Source organism: Hemiscyllium ocellatum, chromosome 19 (assembly GCF_020745735.1).
Source record: "Hemiscyllium ocellatum isolate sHemOce1 chromosome 19, sHemOce1.pat.X.cur, whole genome shotgun sequence".
NCBI classification, from domain to species: domain Eukaryota; kingdom Metazoa; phylum Chordata; class Chondrichthyes; order Orectolobiformes; family Hemiscylliidae; genus Hemiscyllium; species Hemiscyllium ocellatum.
The window spans coordinates 13,813,835-13,830,346 of record NC_083419.1 but is presented as its reverse complement, the minus strand read 5'-3'; the positions used below and the strand labels follow the sequence as shown (position 1 = coordinate 13,830,346).

General features: G+C 43.1%; 2 protein-coding genes across 2 annotated transcripts in view; one reads left to right on the top strand and one right to left on the bottom strand.

Moving 5' to 3' along the window:
- stab2 (stabilin 2) overlaps positions 1-8,903 on the top strand; it is a 179,750-nt gene extending 170,847 nt beyond the window's left edge. Inside the window, exons 66-68 of the mRNA XM_060839668.1 lie at positions 4,110-4,247; positions 6,029-6,142; positions 8,456-8,903. Of these exons, the coding sequence (XP_060695651.1) occupies positions 4,110-4,247; positions 6,029-6,142; positions 8,456-8,497 (294 nt within the window). The 3' untranslated portion in view covers positions 8,498-8,903. The remainder of the gene's footprint in view (positions 1-4,109; positions 4,248-6,028; positions 6,143-8,455) is intronic.
- Positions 8,904-10,083: 1,180 nt separating this feature from the next.
- Positions 10,084-16,512, bottom strand: part of nt5dc3 (5'-nucleotidase domain containing 3) — a 38,523-nt gene continuing 32,094 nt past the window's right edge. The window contains exon 14 of the mRNA XM_060839669.1: positions 10,084-15,312. Coding sequence (XP_060695652.1) covers positions 15,051-15,312 — 262 coding nt within the window. The 3' untranslated portion in view covers positions 10,084-15,050. The remainder of the gene's footprint in view (positions 15,313-16,512) is intronic.

Sequence of the window (16,512 nt, the reverse complement as noted above, 5' to 3'; positions counted from 1 at the left end):
TCCCTGCCTGACAGGTACATACTTATCAATGACACTCAATAGTTGCTCCTTGAACAAGCTCCACATATCGATTGCACCCTTCCCTTGAAGCCTACTTTTCCAAGCCATGCATCCTAAGTCATGCCTCACCGCATCATAATTTCCTTGCCCCCAGCTATAACTCTTACCCTGCAGTGCACACTTATCCCTCTCCATCACTAGAGTAAAAGTCACCGAATTGTGGTCACTGGCCCCAAAGTGCTCACCTACCTCCAATTCTAACACCTGGCCCAGGTGTTCTAGGAGATTGGCCCAGCCACTGGAAAGAAAAAGCAACACAGATCCATGTCACTCGGAGGGGAGCCTGGAGTTGGTGGTCTTCTCATTCACCTGCTGCCCTTGTCCTTCCAGGAAGTGCTGATTGCTGGTTTGGAAAGGGATACCAAAGATGCACCAGCAACTCTCCGTATTTATACACACACCATGCTAAACACGTGCTATCCATCACTCAAGGCTGTCAAAACTGCAGCTAGCAGTCACTTAAGCACAGTGAGCCCCAACAATCCAGCTCACGAACTTCAGACCCAGCTGCAGGAATATTTTTTATGCGTTATCTAATAACACCGCAGGTCCAGCCAAAACTGATGGTTACCCCTATGTGGGGTCAGCAGAAAGGATTCAGTGGGGGGGTGGGGGGGTTTCCCTCAGGTTATCCTGCTCAGGCCTTAGTTTGGACATGGGCATTACTAATACGGCCTGTATTTGTTACCCATCCCAGTGTATCCAGTGCACATTTTGACCCAACTGGGTGGTTTGCTTTACTACTTTAGAGTGCAGTTTAGGGAAGGGTGGGTGATCTGGAGCTTCTCCATTACTTGGCTTTTTTCCAAAATTATCCCACCCTATAGTTTGCACCTGCAAGTTCTCCGCTCCCCATCTGCCCCTCAAATCACAATGCAAACTACCCTCAGCCACACTTCCCCGGGACTTCCCCCCCCCCTCCCCCCTTTCAGGCCATCTGACACTAGATTCCCAGTCTCCAGGGCCTCCAGCACTTTCACAATGGGAACTGCTTGCAGTCCCGGCAGTCACCACCACTCCCAGTGGCGCTAGCTCCCTAAGGCAGAACTTCTGACTAATTGATGCCTATGGGGGTATTACTGACCAGCAGGAGGTGCAGTCCCCACCTATTTCACTGATAGAGGAGTGGAGAAGTAACTGGCACAGAAGGAGACCATTCAGCCTATCTAGTCCATGTGAGTAATCTGCAGAGCAATCTAGCGCGTCCTATTCTCCTGGCACCCTGCAAGATCATCTCCAGTCCCCCACTGTACTACACAACAAGTTTGAGGTCATTATCATTCATTGCAAGAACAGGCTGTTCCTCTCATTCCCCCAATGCATCTCTTGCCCAGAACTTCAATTCTGTTTTCTTTGTGGTTTGTACCATCAATTTATAGAAACAGTTTTCTTTCGCTACTTGGCATCATCTTGTACCCCATCATCAAATCTCTGTTTAACCTCCTCTGCTCCAAAGACAGCTTTTTCAGCCTAACCACATACCTATAATCCCTCATACTTGGAACTATTCTGCTACGTCTCTTCTGCACCTTCTTAAAACCCTCACATCCTTCCTAATATGTGGTGACCAGAACTGGACACAATGTCCTAGTTGTGGTCTAAGCAGAACTTTCAGTATACATCCCCCTTCCTTTTATACTCAGGACCTCTCTTTACAAAGGATAAAGCAAAGACTGCAGATGCTGGAGACCAGAGGCAAGAGTGTGGTGCTGGAAAAGCTCAACAGGCTAGGTAGCATCTGAGGAGCAGGAGAATCAATGTTTCAGGCATAAACCCTTCATCAGGAATGAGGCTTGTGAGGCGGAGGGATGAGAGATAGATAGGAGGGGGTTGGGGTTGGGTGGGGGGGGGAGGGGAGGTAGCTGTGAAAGCAATAGGTGGATGAAGGTGAGGGAGAAGGTGATAGGTCGGAGAGGAGGGTGGAGTGGATGGATGGGAAAGGTGATGGACAGGTCACGAGGATGGGGCCAAGTTGGAGGCTTGGGACTGGAATAATGGAACCAAGATAAACATACAATGACTCTCACACAAAATTCACACAATTCTCCAATCTCTTCGATGGAGAAATAATCCTGTTGTTATTAGGAGATGCTGTTATTCTGCGTAGATAGCTTTACTGTGGTATGAGATTGTAGCACAATTATTAATATTTCAGGCAACAAATTGGGCTGGTATAAGAATAACAAACATTGCTGTGAGTTGGAATTTACTTTTCGGAGTGAACTGAAATAACCCTGCTTTTACTGGAGCAGTCGTGGCTGGGGTGATTTTTCAGTTCCTTGGAGAATGGGGAGATGGTTTTGAAGTCTAGCTTAAGGACTCTCAAGTTGTAGCAATGATAATCTCTGGTGGGCTTTCATATCATTAGCTGATCAGCTTTGATGAGAAACATGTAAAAATACATCTTTACAAGAACCTGTTTGAACAACCTGGATTTGATGATAAGGGCAGTTCTGGTCTCCGGTTGCTCAGTTCTGAATTGGAGTGCCATGGTAATAGCTACACATAAGCAAGAAGATGGATTTAAACTTTACATCTGCAGTCCCATGGTTCAAACCCGACAGGCCAATGAAGGCAAGAACTTCAAAGCTGAGTTATGTTTGAGTATACAGAGGAAAAGTCACATTTTGTCAAAAGTTTTTCATCTTGCACTCATCAGGACATTTTGAAAGGATACAAATTCGTGGGGAAAGCCAACATTTAAACAGCATGGGTTCCAACCAATCAGCACTCTCATCTCACATTGTATATATGTTGGGTTTCTCCTTGAATTTGCACTCTTGTGAAATATCCTGATGAGTGTGAGATGAAAAGCTTCAATCATGTGTCCTTTTTCAGCAATGAACTCAATTTATTACTAGATTGATTGATTGATTTTGATGTGATCATTGTTACATTCTGCTCCTTCCTTATTAACTTATGAACATGTAAACTCGGGGACCTTGCGGTGGCTCAGGGGTTAGCACTGCTGCCTCACAGCACAAGGGACCTGGGCTCAATTCCACCCTCGAGTGACTGTCTGTGTGAAGCTTGCGTATTGTCCCCATGTCGATATGGGTTTCCTCTGGGTGCTCTGGCTTCCTCCCACAATCCAAAGACGTGCAGATTAGGTGGATTGCCTGTGCTAAATTGCCCTGTGTTCAGGGATGTGTAGGCTAGGTGGATTAGCCATGGGAAAAAACAGGGATGGGATGGGGGGGGGGGTTAGGTCTGGGTGGGATGTTCTTCAGAGGGTCGGTGTGGAATTGATGGACCAAATAGCCTGTTTTCTCACTGTAGGGATTCTATGTACTGAGATAGAGTGAAAAATGTTGTTTTGCGTGCTATATCGGCAGATTGTACCATACAAAGTCCATTAGGGCAGCAGAACAGAGTGTAGAATACAGTGTTACAGCTGCAGAGAAGGTGCAGAGAGAGAGAGAGATCAGATTAACACTTGAGAGATCCAGTCAAAAGTCTGATAACAGCAGGGAAGATGCAGTTCTTGAATCTATTTATGTAACTAAGTTATATCATTGAATGCTCATTTCTTTTATGCTGCAGTTGGACAGGCAGTTATAGTCTTCTCATCTCTCTCTCAAGATCACGAGTGATCAGTGGTTCAGGAAAAAAATAAGAGAACCACAAAAAGTTTATATTTTTCTCATCTGCAGCCACACTTTAGCTGCCTCTCCTTTGAAAGTCTCCATAGTCGGTCAGTACTGGGACTCGCACTAGGTTGAGCCTTAGTCGCGCACAGAATGCACACCAACTTTCATTGTGCCACTAATGGGATAACCTATTATCATGCTCAACTTCTTTCAGTCTAGAGTGTGAAATTCCCTCCCTCAACTCCTCTTACTTCCTGGGAGTGACTCCTCCTTACAGACCCATCTTCCTGATCAATGTTTGGGTGATCCAATCAAGTATTTCCTTTCGTGGCTAACCTTATCTGATGACACATCCTCGGACATAGTTTTATTATGATTAAGGCCACGGTATAAATCCAAGTTGTTGTCACTGTTCACTCGATGTGGAAATCTAACTTTTTCTTGTCCATTTTCTAATAGGTTAAACCACAAGCTGTTCACACAGGAGCAGGAGTGGGAATTTTCTTTGCCTGCGCCCTGGTAATAGCTGCGTTGGCAGTGGCTGTGTATTTTTACCACAAGCATCGAAGGGGACCCTTCAGCTTCCAGTATTTCAAGGTAACAAATCTACTGTCTGAAGACATTTGAAAATGATGCTTTTCTCATCTTGATTTTATGGTCTGCATCTATCATATTATCAAACTGCTACAGTCTAATTTTTAAAACTCTTTATCAACTGTGACTTGTTTTCACTGGGTGAGTTGCACCCTCACTCCTGAACGTTAACTGATATGAAAGCAAGGAGCATGAACAGGCCATTCAGCCCTTCAAGCCTGCTGGGCCATTGAATGAAATTGTGACTGATCTGATTGTAACCACAAATGCACATTCCTGCCCAACCCTGCTATCTACCTACTCACCTCTGCCTTAAAAATATTCAGAGACCTTTTCAGGAAGAGAGTTCCAAGGGCACGCAACACTTTGAGAGGAAAGAAATGCCTAATTTTGTTAAAAATGATGATTCCTTATTAGATTAGATTACCTACAGTGTGGAAACAGACCCTTCGGCCCAACAAGTCCACACTGACACTCCAAAGAGCAACGCACCCAGACCCATTCCCCTACCCTATATTTACTCGACTAATGTACCTAATACTATGGGCAATTTAGCATGGCCAATTCACCTGGCCAGCACATCTGGGAGCCAGAGCACCTAGAGGAAACCCATGCAGACACGGGGAGAACAAGCAAACTCCATACAGACAGTCACCCAAGGCTGGAATCGAACTCTAGTCCCTAGTGCTGTGAGGCAGCAGTGCTAACTGCTGAGCCACAGTGTCATCCCTAGATTACATGTTGCAATCAAGTGACCTCTTACTCTTCTGAACTCCAGTGGATACAGACATTGCCTCTCCAACTTTTCCTCATTAGACAACCCTCTCATTCTGGTGAACATCTGAATACGTCCGAAGCATCCCTATCCTTCCATAAATAAAGTGACCAATACTTTACACAATACTCCAGATTTGGCTTCACAAATTCCATGTGTTAGAAGCATAACCTCACTACATGTGTATTCAATTCCCTTCAATAAATTATAACATTCTATTAGCTTTCCTAATTACTTGTTATAGCTGTTGAGTAGTATTTTGCAATTCATGCATTAGGATCCCCAGTCCCCTATGCATCTCATTGTTGTGTAATATCTCACCTTTGAGAAAATATGCTTTTTTTAAAATTCTTCCTGCCAAAATGAGAGGCAGGAAGACCCTTTGTGATGACACCCATTTAAGCAAAGTACAATCAGATCTCTCAGCTGGAAATTTTCACCAGTGAGTAAACAACGCTTGGAGAATTGCAACTATAACGTTCTTGCTATTTTATTCGACCTGTTCAGGAGACCCTCTGGGGCAAGTGGAATCTGAACCTGGACTTTCTGGCTCAGCGATAGGGACACTACCACTACACCACAGACCCTGACTACATTTTTATATCACCATCTTCATCCATGGTTGCAGCAAGTGGCAGAACAACCCCTTTCAATGAAAAAATTAAAATGGTAACGCACCAATCATTCTGCTGGGAGTTACTGGACAGCAATAGACTGTGATCCATCTTGTTCATCCTCTACCAGCCTGGACACTATAACGAAGGGTTACTGACTGTTCACAGCAATTAATCCTCATCAATTAGCCGACAGGGAAATGATGCAATACTCCCATCCATCTAAACAGCGAAGTTTTTGAAAATATCCTCTCGTTGGATTTGCTAGTTGTGGTTGGGGCCTGCATTGCTTGTCTATTCTTAATAATCCTTTAGGTACTGCAAACAGAGTCAAAGGTAACTGCTGACAACTTTGAATCAGGATATTTGAGATGTTTTCCCGTTTATATTTACAGTCTGAAGATGGAGAAGGTGTGTCCTCATTTGACGACTCCGTACCCAACAGGTTCAGTAACCCCATGTACAACAAGTTCACAAGTTCCACAGACAGTGGCAAAGATCCCTTCTGTGTAAGTTATCTTCTCACTAACTCTGTGTGTGTGTGTGTTTTAAAAGGTATACCCCCATTATCTTTAGTTACCATCTAAATGAAGTTAAAGAAAGCATAAACGTTTCCAAAATAGAAAGCAATTCCATTTCATCACTGGGGAAGTGATGACCTAGTGGTATTATTGCTGAACTGTTAATCCAGAGACCCAGATAATGTTCCGGGGACCTGGGTTCAAATCCTGCGACAGTAGGTGGTGAAATTCGAATTCAATAAAAGGAAAAAATCTGGAATTAAGAGTCTAACAATGACCAGGAATCTATTGTTGATGGTCAGAATGATCCGGGTAAAAAATGAGGTCTGCAGATGCTGGAGATCACAGTTGAAAATGTGTTGCTGGTTAAAGCACAGCAGGTCAGGCAGCATCCAAGGAATAGGAAATTCGACGTTTCGGGCATAAGCCCTCCATCAGGAATCAATCCATCTGGTTGAATAAAGTCCTTTAGGGAAGGAAACTGCCATCCTTACCTGGTTTGAGACCAAACATCTACAGCTGCTGGAATCGAAAGTAGACAGGCAGAAGGTGGTGAATTCGGCGTTTCAGGTATAACCCTTCTTCCTGGTTTGGCCTGCATGTGACTCAAGACCCACAGCAATGTTGTTGATGCTTAACTGCCCTCTGGGCAATTAGGGATGGGCAATAAATGCTGCCAAGCCAACGACACCCTCATCCCGTAAATGAATAAAGAAAACATCTCGAGCACTTCACAACCAGTGCGGTACTTTCAAAATGCAGTCACTGCTGGGATGCAGGAAATATGGCTGTCACTTTATACACTGCGTTACTGTATTTTAGCTTTGTTTGTTGAGAGGCAAATATTTGCCAGATCGAGAAATAACCTGGTGTTCAGTGTAGTAATGCCCTGAGGGGGACAGTGGAGCCCTGAGAACAAAAAGAAAGGAGCACCCTGATGAAATTTGCCTCCCACTGGCACATTGCTTCTATCCTTGATTTTGAGTCAGTGCATTTTAGTGAATAGATTGTTTGAGACTTCGTCAATGTTGTATGTGTCATACACTGCCTGTCCCTAGGGATCTCAAAGTCCTTGGGTCTTTCCAACCTATTCCCAACTCTTCCAGCCTCTAGTGAGGTCTGTCCAAATGTCTATCCTATCCCCCTGTGGCCAAACACTTCTACTCACCCTCCCACTCTGCCGTGGACATGCAAGTTCTGGGCTTCCTCCGCTGCCAAATTCTAGCCACCCATCACCTGGAGGAAGAACACCTCATCTTCCACCTTGGGACCCTCCAACCACATGGAATCAATGTTGACTTCGCCAGTTTCCTGATCTCCCCTCCTTCCACCATATTCCAGATCCAACCCTCCAACTCAGCACTGCTCTCTTGAACTGTCCTACCTGTCCATCTTCCTTCCCACCTATCCGCTCCTCCCTCCACTCTGGCCTATCACCTTCTGCAAATGTGTTGCTGGTCAAAGCACAGCAGGTTAGGCAGCATCTCAGGAATAGAGAATTCGACGTTTCGAGCATAAGCCCTTCATCAGGAATAGGGCTTATGCTCGAAACGTCGAATTCTCTATTCCTGAGATGCTGCCTAACCTGCTGTGCTTTGACCAGCAACACATTTGCAGCTGTGATCTCCAGCATCTGCAGACCTCATTTTTTACACCTATCACCTTCTGCCCCATTTTTATCTACATATTGCATTCCCAGCTACCTTACCTTGAGCACACTTCCCTTGGCCTACAAGCCTCATTCCTGATGAGGGGGCTTATGCTCAAAACATCAACTCTCCAGCTCCTTGGATGCTGCCTGACTGGCTGTTCTTTTCCAGTGTCACACTTTTTGACCATGGTGATTTAATCTTATGTTACTGGAGCCAAGAGAAGCGTTGCTGCATCTGATAAAGCAGCCTCTTGGAGGCAAAAATCAACATCCTCCTCAGTGAATGTGATTGAGAATTTTATAGCTTGTGTGAAGATTGGACAATTACTTTGGCCTTTTTAACGGGAACTTTCCAACCAACCCGATGGGGTCATTAAACTCTGCCTTTCAGACAGAGACCAATGTATTATCTGAGGGAGATTACACTACTGCTGCACTGGAGCTTCAGCCTAGACTATAAGTTCCAGTCTCTAGAGTCAAAAATCAAACCTAAATTGTCTGTCTAACTCAAAATGTGAGTGTGCTTTACCCACTGTGCCATTCCTGACACCTATTACAGCACAGGTATGATCAAAAATTAAAGACCATAAGTGGAACTAGAACTAAGTTGATAAGGCACTTCCAGTAATTACCTGTTTAATTTTCCACAGGATGACTATCACCTAGGAACAAATAATGGTGATCAACAATAGCAAGACTGTCAACATTCTGTGTGTACACCATTACCAAAGAAATGTTAAACATTAAACATTTGGTGGTCACTGTAAGTTCTCTTAACCGCAGCATTCCAATCTCTTAACCACAAACGGTGAAACCCACAGAGACAGGTGACATCTTTGATTGACCATGAGGAAGGATGAATGAAAATTAAAACCATATTGTATATGCATTATAGCCTTCTTTGGAAAAGAAAATTAACTGGAATAGAGACTTTAAGACTGTAATATTTAGCTATTTTAACCTAATGAAGTTGAGATGTCCAAACAAATGTCTTAAAAAAACTGATGCGGGTAAAGAAACCTTTGGGAAATATTGTCTAAAAATAGACTTGGCCAATTATTTTAATCTTGAATTAAAAGTCTCAGATGCACCTTTAAATATGAATATATATTCTTCCTCTGTTTAGAAAATGTAAGATTTTGAAGAGTTATGAAAGACATCAAGTGTTCCCAGCCCTCCAGAAATTCTAATTGTTCTCCCAACACTGACATTGAGCAACACTTCAGAAAAATCACAGGAGCAGTAAGAAACAATGTTTTGCTCTTCATTTTCTTGGAAACTTGTTTATTGAAGTGATTAAACAATTACAGGCAGCACACGAACAACCAAATCAAGAACAGGGCAATTTGATGACAAAGAATCTGCTCATCCTCCAATTGGTGCTGGGGAGGGATGCATTGTGGGATTGACATATCAGGTGACCAGTAGGAGCCAGAATGAAGTCATGACAACAAAACCTCCAGGAATGCATCCAAGCAGAGTTGGTAACATGGCCTCTGCCTTCAACGCCCACAAACCAGGAGTAGATGGAACAATTCTGAGCGTGCTCTCATGAATCACTCCCTCAGCCAGCCATGTCATAATCAGTTTTCATTTGTTCAGGATGGGTTATTAAAAAAATAGCATGTTCTTTTAAAAGATTTTCAATTTGTTCTGGAGTGTGCAGGAGGCACCACAGTAGTGAGATAAAAACAATGACTAGAGATGCTGGAAACCAGATTCTGGATCAGTGGTGCTGGAAGAGCACAGCAGTTCAGGCAGCATCCAAGGAGCAGCAAAATCGACGTTTCGGGCAAAAGCCCTTCATCAGGAATAAAGGCAGTGAGCCTGAAGCATGGAGAACAAGCTAGAGGAGGGTGGGGGTGAGGAGAAAGTAGCATAGAGTACAATGGGTGAGTGGGGGAGGGGATGAAGGTGATAGGTCAGGGAGGAGAGGGTGGAGTGGATAGGTGGAAAAGAAGATAGCAGGTAGGACAAATCCGGATAAGTCATGGGGACAGTGCTGAGCTGGAAGATTGGAACTAGGGTGAGGTGGGGGAAGGGGAAATGAGGAAACTGTTGAAGTCCACATTGATGCCTTGGGGTTGAAGTGTTCTGAGGCGGAAGATGAGGCGTTCTTCCTCCAGGCGTCTGGTGGTGAGGGAGCGGCAGTGAAGGAGGCCCAGAACCTCCATGTCCTCAGCAGAGTGGGAGGGGGAGTTGAAATGTTGGGCCACAGGCTCACTGCCTTTATTCCTGATGAAGGGCTTTTGCCCGAAACGTCGATTTCGCTGCTCCTTGGATGCTGCCTGAACTGCTGTGCTCTTCCAGTACCACTAATCCAGAACCACAGTAGTGAGAGACTGGTGACAGAAAAAGTAGTTGCAATTCTAAAAAGTAGTTCTAAAGCAGATGAAGTAGTGAGAAGAGGAACATAGGAATTAAGAGCAGGAGCAGGTAATTCAGCTCTTTGAGCCCACTCTGACATGTCACATGATCATGGCTGATCTTATCCTGGTCTCAACTCCACTTTCCTGCCTGCTCCTCATAGCCCTTTATTCTGCTTTTCATCAAAAACCTATCCATTTCTTTCTTGAATCAGTTGATTGATTCTGCCTCCACTGCACTCTGAGGCAGTGACTTCCACAGATTCACAACCCTCTGGGAGAAATAGTTTCTCCCCATCTCAGTTTTGATCCTACTTCTTCTCTCTCTCTATATCAATGCTCTCTTGTTTGAGACTGTCCTACAAGGGGGAAACATGTGTTGAACATCTACCTCACTGATCTCTCTTAGCACTTTATATATCTCAATCAGATCCCCCTCCTCTTCATTCTTCTGAACTCCAGCAAGTACAAAGGCCAAGCTATTCAACTGCTCCTTGTATGACAGGCCTTTCATGCCTGGAGCTGACCTGATGAACCTCCTCTGGACTGCCTCCAGTGCCACCACAGCCATCCTTAAGTATGGAGGCCAAACTGGACACAACACTCCATGTCATCTCACCATTGCGTTACACAATTGTTGCAACACTTCCTTACTTTTATAATCCAGGCCTTTTGGAACGTATGCCAGGATTCCATTGGCTTCCTTATTATACACTGCATCTGCACACCCACTTTGTGTGATTCATGCACAAAGATACCCAAATCCCTCTGCACTGAATCAGTTCGAATCTGCTTCCCACTTAAATAATAATTTCCCCTTTTATTTTTTCCGGCCAAAATGGACGACCTCGTATATCTCCCCATTAAACTCCGTCTGCCAGGTTCTGACCCATTCTCCTAGCCTATCAATATCCATCTGTAAACTCTTATCTCGTTATCACTGCCTGCTTTCCCAACTATTTCAGTATCATCTGTGAACTTTGTTATGTTACACTCTGTCTCTGCGTGCAGATCATTTATATAGATTGCCGAGTTCCAAGCTGAACCCTGTGGCAATCCTCTAGTTACAGTTCACCATCCAGAGAAGGACCCATTTATCCTGACCCTCTGCTGTCAGTTGGCGAATCCCCTATCTAAGCTAATACTCTACCCTTATGCCTTGGGATCTAACTTTGTGGATCAGTCTTTTATCTGGCACTCTGTCAACTGCCTTCTGGAAGTCTAGATGTACCAAATCCTCAAAGAACACCAGCAAGTTTGTCAAGCACAACTTGCCCTTCATGAAACCAAGCTGAGACTGGTGAATTGAGCTTTGTTTTTCTAAGTATCAGGCATCTTCACCTTTACGTTCGACTCCAGCAACATCCCCACTACAGAGGTCAAACTAACTGGTCTATAGCTTCCCACATTTTTGCCCATCTCTTTTTTTGGAGAAGGTCACATGGAGAATTTTGAAGTTACAAATCTGTTACTTTATAAGATGGCAATGGAAGCCTAGTCTTCATTAAGCGTATTTTTTCAAAGTTTTATTTCCAACTGGATTTTGCAAACCTGAAGAATGCTGCAATCAGTATTTTACCGACTGCTAATGAATGGTTAAAATCGATTTGCAAAGGAACTGGAGTCCGCTCCATTGTTCTGGTCCTCCTACAGTTGCTTTATTATTGGCACTGCATACATGAAAGAAACCCTACTACAGATTTATTGTAAAGTCATACATTACATGGACATTCTAAACTTCTCAGTTTACAGAACTCCTTTCTACAGCAAACCTCGGAGTACACTGAAACTACACTTGCCACATTTATTTGAAACAGAGCAACCTTTTGCTGCAATGAAACATTTTGGGGAAAAAGCAGTTTTAAAATTATCTGTATTTATCTCTTATTGTTAGAGAGGAACCCAACTTACTTGCATGATATTTAAACTAAAACACTTAACACAAAGTTTAGATTCTTAAGATTTCATTGCACAACCACTGCTTAAACGCTTTGAGACTAGCAAGTACTACATAACATGGATTACAATGCAGTGGCATGCTGTAATCACCTTAGATTGTACCATTTTCCCCATAAAACACACTTACACCATTAGAAAAATAGAGAACCATAATTACAATTGTCAAAGGATTTCAGTGTTGAATAGTCTGATTTTTGTCTTGCATTTAGAAAACAACTCAGAATTCCTTGAAACAATCATCAGTTAAGATCATTTTAAACAGAATGATCTGAAGAGATTAATGTCAAACACATTCAACTATTCGATTCAGTAGATTATTGAACAATCATTCAAGAGCACTTACTCACAAATGGCATTTCAATTCAGTTGGGAAGTAAGTTAGAGTTTTGGGGCAAGATTTTAAATCTGTGGATCTTTAAATTTCCCTGAATTTTCACAAACTGCAACAGTGAGACCAGTTAGAAATCACAAGCAAAATCTTCCCAAGTATGGACATTGCAAGTCATCACAAAATAGAAGCTCATTGTTTCCAGTTCTCTGTTCAGGGGTATGAATGAGCAAAGGACTACCGACTGTAGAGAAGGTCTCATTGTTGGAACAGGACACTCAGAAACCATCAAACACAACCCCACCCAGCACAGCCCAATATAAAGACACACTCACATTTTTAGCAGGACCAAGCCAGTAATAAACAAAGAAAATGATCAAAGAGCTTTAAAAGGGTAACAAACCACAAACACCCAAATCACAAACAGCATAAAGTTAACTTAAGAAATTAAATACAGTTGTTTCTCCTACAAACTATCTGCAGTGCTCACAGGAAACAGAAGGCAATAACATTCTTCAAACATTTACTGCAGTGGCAAGAGTTGTGGATAGATCTAGTTAAAACCGTTTACGTGTTTTGTTCAGATCCAGCCTGAACAATTAGAATGAAGGTCTGTTGCTTCTACTGGGTGGAACTGCTCTTAAGTGTAAAATCAAGATTCAACAGCCCAGTCCCTGGAGACTGAGAGACCAGAAGGCAAATTTATGAACTAATTCAACACACAAGACAATGCAAATTCTGGCTGAAGAAGGAACAATGATAAGAAGTGAATATGTGTGAACATCCTTTGATATGGATGGAGTCTTCTGTTAAGTAGCAAGACTAGAGATGTTGAAAACATTCTCCTTACTTAAGAGGAGGGTAGCAGGAGATTTAACAGAGGTGTTCAAAATGACTCTGGATTTTAAGAGAGAAAATAGGGAACATTTCCAGCAGAAGGGCATTGATTAAGGATCAAAAGGAAATGAGGACTTTTAAAAACATATGCCACAGATTATGATGATGTGGATTACAGTCCACATTAGAAAGGTCAATTCAATAAGATTCAAGAGTAACTTCCAAGAAGGAATTAGAATTAAAGGCCAAATTCAGTTAATGTCCAGTATAAAAAAGACTTGAAAGTGCAAAGTTTCCCATGGAGTGAAAGACTGGGATTGGACCTAATTCTTTCAAAGAGTTGCATAGATGGAGTGCCCCCAAATGGTCTCCCCCTGTATTCAATAATTCTATACAACTATAATCAGCCAGAATTTAGTTCTTGGAAGTTTAAATTTGTAAAACATTTTTTTAAGATTTAATGATGCAGTTAGTTGTATTTTAATACTCACTCCAGATCAGTAACAGTGTAAACAAAACATTATGTTCAAGTGTATTTCTGAAGGAATACTGCGCACAGCATAAAGCTTGGTACTAAAGGGATAACACGAGGAGCCACATTCGAAAATCAGTGGCAAATGTTTCAGTAATCGGCCAAAGAATGACCAAATGCGAGGTCTTACACGGCTAATGTCAGGATGTTAATGATTTTCATGCCAGCTCTTCACATCAGCTTGCTCTCTGATTCTAACTCTGTGCGTATCCCATTACCTTCCCAGCAAGCTCTACTCAGCAACACAGCCTCCAGTGGCGGGACCTTCCCCTCCCTAATCTCCTCCATCTATCACTGCCCTCCTCACTTTTAAATGCCATCTATCTGACCATTTCTCTCAGCGGTGGTCAATCCGTTCTCTGAGATGCTAATTCTCATTTTATGCATTTGCTTCAGAAACCTATTGAACAACATTTATCACATATAAATACAGCTTGTGACATACACAACAGATCAAGCCAATAATATACAAAACACACAGATGCAAGACAGGAATGATTCTATCAACACTGGCTAACTAGGAGTTGGCAAAGATGTCCTTATAAGGGATTTGCCATCACTGCACTTACTAATCTATGACTAGTACACTTTAGCGAGACAGCAGAGTTAATATTGCAAGTACTTTTGTGCACGTTCTAACCTTAAGTCAGTCTCTATGTATTTACTTTATGTTTAAAGAAACATTCCTAATAAAGCACACTTCCTGGCTGTAAATATTAAGTAACCGCAATTATCCCACAGTACTAACACTTAGCAATCTGCTTTACAAGTACGTCTAGTGAACTCAGAGAGGAGTTCTGGGCCAAGCGAGTCCAGGGAACCTTCACTTCCAAACCCCAGTCTTTCTACTCCTCTCTCTCTCGTCTGTATCAGCTAGACTTTGCCTGTGCCTCAACAAATATTGAGGCTGTGAGCACTTTCACTCCCATCATCACGTCACACAAATGCATGCCATGGTGTTACCCAGGCAACCAAAAACCACAGACAGTATGTTAACGCTCTGTGGGAAGAGACATTTTGGCGACGATTTGCCCCTCTCGTTGTGGAAGACAATACGAAAGCCTAGTTGACCACACTCTAGCGATGTTTAGCCCGTAGCTTAGCGCTACAGCCACTGAAAGCCCAGATAAATGAGAGACTCACAAAAATAACTAAAGCAAAGTTCTGAACTGTTTTGTGTTGGGCTGAAGTGTATGACTCAGTTAGAAGGGTCCATGTGGCCATCACTTAATCTGAGCCAACCCCTCGATATCGGGGTACTTGGATGGGCTGGCACTAATCTGGTCTGACCAGAGTGAGGCTTCATGCTGCAGTGGCGTTCTCCGAGGGTAGAATGTGTTGTGCAGGTTGTAGCTCAAGATGCAGCTCAGGGATGCCATGTATATATCAGCGAAACGCGAGAGCCGTCGAGAGAAATAGGTAGGATTATGATGGGTTCTAAAAATGCTCCCAAACTGAGGGTTAAAGATGGTCTTGGTCATTTCCCTGAAACATCAAAAAATAAATGAGTGGCCAGTGTTAGCAACACAAAGGAACATACTTCTTAATACAACTGGTGGGGAGATGTAGCGAAAATGTTTCCAGGTTAGTAACCCGGAAGCCCAGGTTAACGCAATCAGGAAATGGTTCAAAGCCCACCATGGATTTTAAATACAATTAACAAAACCTGGAATTGAAAACTAGTCTCAGTAACAGTGACCTCCAAATCAGGACTTGCTCCTAAGAGGAGGAGTGGCATTCTTACCTTAAACACTTTACTCTGCTCCAGGCACTAAATCGTGGCAGGGATCTAGTGGATTTATAGCACCCCACACGAAGCCAAGCCCCTCATCCCAGTTCCCAACAATATGGTATTGACAATTAAGAAGAAATTCAGAGATCGAGGCTAATGCTGTGGAGACATGGGTTCAACAAACCAACTGGGGCAACTGGAAGAATTGAAAATCAATCAATAAATTTGTCACAGAATGCTGGCGTCAGTGATGGTGACCATGAAACTGCTATCCACAGATTAACCACACGATTGCATCCATATGGTTCGTTACCATTCATCAGGGAAAGAAATTTGTCATCTTTACATGGTCTGCCCTACATGTAACTCCAGACCCACAACAATGTGGCTGACTCTAACTGCCCCCATGAATGGCCAGGGTAACTATACAGCTCAAAGACAATTTGGAATGGATAACAAATGGGTGACATTCCAGAGAAGGATTAAAAGGAACAGGGATCATAGTAGAATACAAATGCCTTCGAGCTGACAACATCTAGTGTAAAGGGAGCATATCCCACCATGGTCCAACCTTCCTCTTTCTTCTTACTACTACCTCACCCATGTTCAAGTTCCATTCCAGAGAGCTGAGTGCAGAATCGAGGCAGACACTTGTGCTGGGAGTGTCAGTATTGAGAGATCGCTGCACTATTGGAAGTGCCATCTTTGGAACCAGCTGTTAAACTGAAGCTGTGCCTGCCCTCTCAGGTGGATGGAGAAGATCATGTGGCACCATTTCAAAGAGGTGCAGAGAATGTAGCCTCAGAGGCCCATGGAGTCACATTGTCTGCAAGTGGCATCAGATTCAGAGCAGGAGAGGTGGAACTAATGTTGGGAATGATATACAATTTCTTCTTCAAAACTAATTTAATCAATTTTAGCATATAATGAGTCTGCTAGAAAAGTAAGCGTGT